The 9,030-nt window shown below is 43.6% G+C and overlaps 1 protein-coding gene across 2 annotated transcripts in view; it reads right to left on the minus strand.

Annotated features, from left to right (window-relative positions):
- LOC131353136 (zinc finger protein GLIS1) overlaps positions 1–8,859 on the minus strand; it is a 118,096-nt gene extending 109,237 nt beyond the window's left edge. The window contains exons 1-2 of one of the 2 annotated variants that reach the window (XM_058389900.1): positions 8,707–8,859; positions 7,285–7,640 (exon numbers count right to left, since the gene is read on the minus strand). In XM_058389900.1, coding sequence (XP_058245883.1) covers positions 7,285–7,618 — 334 coding nt within the window. In that variant the 5' untranslated portion in view covers positions 7,619–7,640; positions 8,707–8,859. The remainder of the gene's footprint in view (positions 1–7,284; positions 7,641–8,706) is intronic. The other variant, XM_058389901.1, reaches the window with a different exon arrangement.
- Positions 8,860–9,030: the final 171 nt, after the last annotated feature.

Genomic DNA, 9,030 nt, shown 5'->3' on the forward strand with positions numbered 1-9,030 from the left:
GCATTTCAACACTTATTCAAACCAGATCGCTTTTTTATTTATTTATTTTCACTTGAGGTTGTGTTTGGTGAGCGCGAGCGCTGCTCGGATTCCGGACGCCGTGTTCCGATTGTTTCACGTGTAATCTAAACACGCTCGGATTAGCGCGGGAAACAAACGGCGTGTACGGGATGAGCCTCGGAGTAGGATCTGTTTACGGAGCCGAGAGCGGGACCTGGGGTTGAGTAAAAGACGGGAGTCAAAAACATTCTGTTCTAATGAGGAAACGGCTGCACACACACACACACACACACACACACAGGCTTGATCCATTCTGCATCAGTTACTCGATTCCACCGATCCGTCCCTCAGCAGATGAAAGACAGATTAAAGGAGAAAACAGCGGCGGGGTGGGAGCTGATTTAGTTCTCTGGTCACGTGACTTTGCTTCACTTCTCTTCAGGCTGCAAATGAACACAACCTTCTTCGTGAAAAACGCTGTTCGTGTCTTCAGAACGTTTTCCGTGAAGGCGCATGCGAGCTTTCAGAGTCAGAGAGCCAGGGAGTCAGAGAGTCAGTTTATATGAGTCAGAGTTAGAGAGTCAGAGAATCAGAGATACAGAGTCAGAGCGTCAAAGTCAGAGATTCAGAGAGTCAGAGTTAAAGATTCAGAGATTCAGAGTCAGAGTCAAAGATTCAAAGTAAGAGAGTCAGAGATTCAGAGTCAGCGTTTCAGATTCAGCTTTATTGTCAGTTCTGCTATACGTACAGGACATACAGAGGATTGAAATTGTCTCTCTCAGTCATACACTGCAGCAACAAGAAGATCTATCTATCTATCTATCTATCTATCTATCTATCTATCTATCTATCTATCTATCTATCTATCTATCTATCCAAGTTTTTAGACAGTTTAGTCGTTTGTTCATCTGAGCTTAACTCCACAAACCCTGCTGAATCAACAGCTGGAAAAAGTTCTCCAGATGTGTGTAAGCTCTGAGTGACTAAACACATCAAACCTCCCCCAATCAGGCCGTTTACTCTGTGAGTGACGCTGCACGGTTTCCCGGTTAGAGGACGGAGCTCTGAGTCCCGCCTTACTCAGCTCTGCTGAAACACCACGACACACTCGGCCCCGGGACTCGGTGAATCAGTGGAACATGCTGTAAACATTACACAGCGCAATTATCCATGCCTTCATGCTGAAGTCAACACAGAAATGCGTGGGCAGCGGAGTGTGTTTCTGTGTGTGTGTGTGAGAGAGAGAGAGAGACAGGAGGAATGAGATGAGAAAGAGGAGCTTGAGGAGAGACAGGTTTGGCCAGAAATAAAATATACACAAAAAAAATCCCCTCCAACCCCAAACACAGTCCGTCAGCCAACACGTGTTTGTTGTCCAAACTTTGCTATGAGAACAATCCCAAAATCCAGATTGCTCAATTCCAAAAACATCGTCCCATTCAAAGCAGTTTGTGAGTGATGCAAAATCACCGGCTTAAAGGATCTCCAGGCCAACTGGGTCAGAGGATGTCCGAGCCGAGCCGAGCTTAAAACAAACACCTGATTCTGTATGTGGCCGCAGAAAACACTGCGAGATCCGAGCCCGCTACAGCAAAAACTGTTCAGATCAGAACGTGGGGTTTATTCATTCAGTCACCGAACAGATGGAGAAGCAGAACAAAACCCAAAGTACTGGATTGACCGGAGGATTAAAAATAATAATAATAAATCCTCTTAAAGACGTGGTTTGTAAAGTTCAGAGCCATCTGCTGTCTGTGAGGTGAACTGCAACTACTGTGAAACCCTGGCATGCCTTCATCATCCTCATCCTCCTCTTCAGATCATACACACAGAGTGTCTTTTACACTTACAGACCCTTAATAAACAAAGATATCCTAATAAAAGGAGACTAAACTAAAGGGAAGGGATGAATATGGCGACCAGTTTAACTCCATCCTCCTAAAGTGAAGGGGTGGAACCTAAGTGTGTACGCTGTCAGGAAAAAATTCAGGATTTCAATTACACTTATTAATAATGATTAATTTAGTGTATGATGTCTTAGTCCCATCATCGCTGACTGATGATAATAGCATCACCGAGGGCTTGGATAAGGGGAGCAGGGAAGGGGGTGTGGCCAGAAAAAGGAAATACAGATAAAATACCAGATTCTAGTGAAGAGTCAACTGTCGCTGCTATCACTGGATTTAGTCAGGAATTTTTTTTTTTTTTGCTTAATTAGACTTTCAGGAATGTTTACAGAACTGTAAATAAATGTGTTCTAGGTTATAAGCTGTTAATAAGCTGATTATTAAATATGAATAAAGTGTAGTCAGGTTATTGAAGTCAGAAAGGAAGGACATGTGAGGAGATACAGAGCGTGATTTCCTGCAGACGTTTAAATCATCATCCAGCCCGGTATCCATCGTGGTCCTCTGGTGAGACCGCGGTTAATCACACCCGGACCTGACCTTATTTATTTTTATTTAAGACCGTTTATAAATCCACACCCCGACACCCTCCTATCCTACACCACACAATCCAGAGCTCTCGGTTCGGTCACGTCCATAAGGTCCTCTGAACGTGACGTGGAGTTTCTCACGATTTCTGCGCCACGTGTTCGGTTTCGCGCGAGACATTGCGCCTTTTGTGTTTTGATGAAAAGCAGGTCTGCGTTTTTCAGGTGCAGAAATCATACACAGAGAATTAGAAGCTGTCAAATATCCTGAAATCTGTTTCCTCTCGCGGCGCAAAATGAAGAGGAACACGCTGCTAGCCGGCCAAATCCACACGTTTTCTCACTTACTGCATAATTACAGTAACATATGTAGCTGTTACGCGCCGCGACTCGGAGCCGACGTGGGGTTCCAGCCGAACGCGGGCAGCAACGCGGAGAGAAACCACCGCGGCTCAATTAACACCGGGATCAAACCCGACGCCAGGGCCAAGTAATTACTACATCGTTACAGTGAAGACTCCACACTTTGACTTTTATTGTTTTGTACAAATTCACCAAACAGAGTGGAAACATTTCATCAGCAGGAAGCTGCAGAAACCTGCGTCACGTGGGCCGGAGCATGTGCTGCGTCAACAACGGGAAGAAAAATCAACTGAATATGGGAAAAAAATCCTCTGGCTTTTTATAACACTGCAGTAAAAAGTTCAGTGTGTTCATGAGACCAGTGACATCTCAGGGTTCTGTTCTACTGTCAATCAATCAATCAGTTAATCAATCAGTCATTCAACTAACCAATCAATTAGTCCAATCATGTGGACGATGGATTAAAGAAAAGTTTTCAATAAGAAGGATTCTCCAGGTTTATATTAATGCCTGTGTTTTAATTAAATACGTTATGGTTTCCATAGTAACAGCTCCTTCACAGGGATGTACACGCTGGACGCTCCACATAAACACTTCTTTTTTTCTTTTCTTTAATTGTTGTGATGTTTCCTGTGAGCTGAAATGTGTGTATGTCGCAGGTATGAAAGGAGTCTCCAGTGTCAGGATGGAGGAGTTTCACTCAGCTGCAATAAGTTTCTCTCATTAACATGAGGAAAGAGAAGGAAGTGAGGCAGGTGAGAGACAAGGAAGTGACTGACCTCATTGGGGGTAAATATGGCCGGACGTGTGGCATGTCAGTCATTAATAAAGACGGAGAGATAAAACTGTTAGAATTTAGTCAGATTTATATGTGGCGTTACGGCGGTGTATCGCGGCGTGACGTATTTCGTTTTCCCGCGAGTTTTCCGTGTCTCATCCCCGGCTCCACATTAACATGTGTAAACCCGCCTCCTTTCTCACAGCCGCCATCCTGCTGCCAGTCTCCAGCCTCACCGAGAGTCTCCGAGCGCCAGAGACAATGAGATTATTCATTTTGCCCGCGAAGGGCCCGAGAACGCGGCTGTGGGATCGGCGCTCGTAAATGCCGAGGCGCATTCACACACATGTGGTTCGAGTTTGGCAGAAAAAAAAAAACGTACCAATCAAACCCTGCGAGTCTCTATTGTGCGACGAGACGACTGCAAACGGGAGAGTACCATTAGAGTAATGATAAGTTCGGGAAGAGAGGGTAATTACACACAACGCCCCCTTCACTACACACACACACACACACACACACACACCAGTATCGTGTAAACACAACATTCACTCAGGACACACAACAGCAGTACAGGTTTGGGAAAAATATGCGCAGTTGGTGTTAACACAGCCTACGCAAATTTAAACACACACACACACACACTTTTAATATTGAGTATGACTGAAATATTTCAGGTGTTCGTCTTGTAATAAAGAGCATTTCCTGCTACACAAGTTCTCTTACTCTGAATAATTCAAATCTGATCTAATCTAATCTAATTTAATCTAATACGATCTAATCTAATCTGATCTGATCTAATCCGATCTAATCTAATCTGATCTAATTTAATTTAATCTAAACAAATTTAATTACATCTAATCTAATCTAATCTAATCTAATCATTCGTTCTGTTTAATAGCCGGATTACCAAAATCCTCGCAGGTGATATGAAGAGAGAAAACTTTATTTCCGGATCGTTTTCGTGTGTGTATTTGAAGTGCAGTGTGTGTAAGGGCACTAACTAACACACACTAACTAACACAAACACACACACACTAACACACACGCACACACTAAATAACACACACACATACACACTAACTAACACACACACACTAACATACTCACACAGTAACACACCCACATGTTAATGCACTTTCATACACACACACACACACGCACGCATACTTTATTACACTCACACACATACACACAGCTTAATACACACATTCACACACAAACTTTAATATACACTTTTACAATCACACATACACACTTCAACACACACACATCAATACACACTTTCTCTCTCTCTCTCTCTCTCTCTCTCTCTCTCTCTCTATCTCTCTCACACACGCACACACACGCTTTCACACGCTTTCACACGTTTCACTGCTTCCTGATGAGTCTGAGTCTGACTCCAGGATGATGTTGATGATAATGATGAGTAACACAGTAAGAAGTTCCATCACTGGAACAGTTGCTTTGATTTGGAGTCACAGCGCGCGTTTCCAAACATCATCAGGAGGAACATCTGTCTGCTAACGAGGCCGGCTTGGGAATAATCTCCAGCAGGCCGCGTCGCACATTTCCTCCGCAGAACCTCGGAGCTATAATCATCTTCAGAGATTAGTTCAGAGTTTAAAAACATGGCAGATGTGGAGGCTTCTTGGACGCACCGGGCCGGGCCAGGCCGCGCACTCGGGCGCTGAGCTACGATGCCGTGTCGCAATCTACACTGCATCTGAATGGAACCGCGAGCGTGGCGCTATTTCAGAAAACAAAAACCTCCTTGGAGCTGAGGGTCGAAGGTTTTCTGGCGTCTCTCCCGCGCAGTCGTCCTTTCCAGAAAGTGACGTGTGTCTTTGGCTGCACAAACAACCCGCTGTATCCAATTAGCACGGATGTTTAGTGATGTACAATAACTAACGCCGGCCTGTCAGCGGAACGTGGTTTATTACTAGATGAAAAGTGATTTAAATCCGCAAATATTTGGAGCGTTCCAGGCGTTTGGCAGGAGCCCGCGCCTTTCGTAAGGCAGAGACTCGCAGCGTCGTCTTCTGTAAACACGCGGCTTAGTGATTTTCCGACTTTCCGACTGTTTCGGCTCATCAGCTAGTGACTAGCGCTCACTGTTCGCCTTCCCGCCACAATGCAGCACTTGTGGACCAGGTTTTATATTCTGATCAGAGAAGGAGCTGAATGATCTCTCAGTCCAGTGTGGTGAGGGATCATCCTGACAAACACCAGACATTCCACATGACGGTGTGTGTGTGTGTGTGTGTGTGAGATATTAATGACATAACACCAAGTTTTGTTCAGTTCAGCTCATTAGAACTCTTCAATAATAAAAATATTCTTTTATCAGTCCTGTAGCGTTGTTTTGGTAAATGTAAAGGCAGCGACGACAAGGTTTGAGGGAATATTATGGTAATAGTTATCGCTCATTTTGGGGATGTGACCCAGGCTGGTGCAGTGCGAGAGGGTCAATGGTTCGGTCAGTTACAAGTGTGGTGATTTATCAAAATATTTTCCAGCGTGTGACGGAAATAAATCAATCGTGAAGCTCGAGCTCTTTACAGCAAGCAGAAAAAACCCCAGCAACATCAGCCAAGGAGAATCTCACATGCTGAAAGAACAAGAACATTATTTATTTATTAACTTATTTATTTATTTATTTATTATTATAATTTCTTTTTATAAGAAATCGATACACTATGTCCTCAACAGGACAAAATAAATAAAAACACAACATGAATCCTGGAGATGAATAAAGTGTAAAATACATGTGTGTGTGTGTGCAGTCAGTTCAATACAAATGATCTCTATAGTGCTTTTAACAATGGACAATCTCTCAGAGCAGCTTTACAGAAGTATAGAAACTTAAATAAAAATGATAAAGTTCAGTTATTATTTATCTCTAACATTTATCCCTAATGAGAAGCCTGAGGTGACGGTGGTGAGGAACAACTCCCTGAGCTGATATGAGGAGGAAACCTTGAGAGGAACCAGGCTCGGAAGAGAACCTCATCCTCATTTGGGTGACACTGGACAGGAAATAATGTAACTGTAAATAATGTCCTTTCTACAACAGCAACCAGGAACTCCTGAGGAACTAATGGGTCAGTGTAGCTTCTCCACACCAGACCTTACTCTCTCGTTTCTCTTTTTTTCCTTGTTTTAGTATGTACAAGTGTAGAAACATCATCATGAGCGACATGAGAAAGCAGGAATTCTCTCCAGGTGAAAGAGTGTGTGTTGTCCTATGACATCCACCAAACAGCTGACGAAGTCATGTGGTGTGAGCGATATAAAGCGTCTGAGATCGTGAGAGTTCTGTACTGTCTGCTTTGACGTAATAAAAATGCCAATTGAACAATCTGGGGTTCTGCCATATTGATAAATCCTCCTCATCATCTTCATCAACGTTCTCAGCTATCAGGAGTTGTTCACAGATCTCCTAAACACGCAGAACATGCAGTTAGTGACCTGAGCAGAGCGGTGTGATATAACCCTGACCATACTCAGCCATACAAGCGCTGGACCAATGGAACAAATCATACACCCGATCCAATCCGACAGATTGAAATAGCTTGCCATTTACAGAAAAATACAACATCACAAACATTATTCCTTTCTCATCAGAGCGCACCATCGCTCTTACTACCATCATCACACCCCTGAATCATCATCGAGTTCCAGGTGGGAATTAAAGAGCACTCCTTACCTTGTCCTTGTCCTGGAGCCATGCAGAATCCGGAGGTTTTGTCAGGATGCTGCTTCTCCTGAGCCGTTTTCAGACGGAGGAGTTCGGCGTCCTGTAGGCACTCCGCTCGCTCGTCCTGCTTCCAGCACAGATCCGTCAGATCCGAGAAGTCAGTAAAGCCGTGATGGTGACCGAGCATTCCCAGGAGCGCCGCGCACTTGGAGTGGATGCACACTTCAGATTTTCCCGTGTGCATGTTCGAACCCTCGCTACAGAACAACTCACCACGGCTTCCTCTGACCTGGCCGGGGGGAGGAGAGGGGAAAAATTCATGTACGGACACTGAAGAGCTCATTTCCACTGACCATTCTTTTCTCCTTCATGCGGCGTTGGGAATGTCCAGAGATTCGGGAAAGAAAAACAGAGACGAGATCAGACTCTTAGGAACTGACAGCACGTGTCGCAAAACATTGCAATTTTTTTTTCTTCCAAAAATATAAATCGAATTAAATACTGAACCCGTTCACAGACAGGTTTAAATTCCTCTGATTTTATTCTCCGTCCTCAGCCCTGTCTGGACCAACAGCCACACTTCACACCTACAGCCTTCAGGTCACTTCCACAGTATTTAATATATATATATATATAAAAATCCAACTCATTGTTGATTAAACATCTGCATTGTTCAGTTCCACAGCAGGAATTAATTCACGTCTTCATTTATTATAGCTTGCTTTGACAAATGTAACTGAAGAGAAACAAGTGTTAGAGCTGTTCCGTGTTCAGTTCCTGCTCACACAGCAACTAGAAGTTTGATTAACACCTGCATTAATGAATGAAATAAACTCTTCTGTCTCGTGGAAGTGTTTAACTCATACAGCATCCAAGGGAAAAAAAGATAGTGTTCAGTTAATAAGTGCGGTGTTAATATTCCTGCAGTGTTCAGTGTCCGGTTAAAGTCTAGGACCGGATTAAAACCTGGCTCATTATTCTAATGAACATGATCATGATTAGTGTTTAATTAACACTGATTCGTTTTTTCCTAGCTGTGACTTAACACCTACAGCATTCTGTCAGTCATGTTAGTGTTAAATTAACACCTTTAATGCTGAATAAACTCTTCTGTCCTTGTGTTTAATTCATGCAGCATTTCTGATAGTGTTCAGTTAATACTAAGAGTTTAGTTAATCAACTCCTGGAGGGTTCCTTTCTTTCTTAGAGAGCTGAATTAAAGCCCGTGATGTCCAGTGAATTATCAAAGTGCTGAATTCTAACTTGTTCTTCATTTTAAAGGAGTGTTGAATTAACACGTACAGTGTTCAGTTAAATTAAGAGTGAAGATACAAATCAGCGCTTAATTAAAGTGTTCAGTCTTAGTGTTAGTGTTGAATTAATTAAACATCTTAAGTGGACACTGGTGTTAAGTGTGGAATGTTGACGTACCTCCAGACGGTCAGCGGCTCCGCGGTGTGCAGTGTTGAGTATCTGATGCTCGGCTCTTCATCATCTTCTCTAACACATTAACACTCGTACTCTGTGCGTCTTCATCCTCTCCCCCCAACACACACTCTCACACACACACACACACACACACACACACACAAAATCCCAGCATCGGAGCTGCAGAAAGCCCAAAACAGCGCGCTGCTCTATGACTGGCGGCTGCATCCACCAATCAGATCGCAGCGGTGGAGCCAAACGAACGAATCTCCAGCAAGTAGGGCGGGGCCAGAACCGACATCCTCAACATTACAGCTGAGTTAATAA

This window comes from Hemibagrus wyckioides, linkage group LG05 (genome assembly GCF_019097595.1).
Source record: "Hemibagrus wyckioides isolate EC202008001 linkage group LG05, SWU_Hwy_1.0, whole genome shotgun sequence".
In the NCBI taxonomy this organism is placed as follows: Eukaryota; Metazoa; Chordata; class Actinopteri; order Siluriformes; family Bagridae; genus Hemibagrus; species Hemibagrus wyckioides.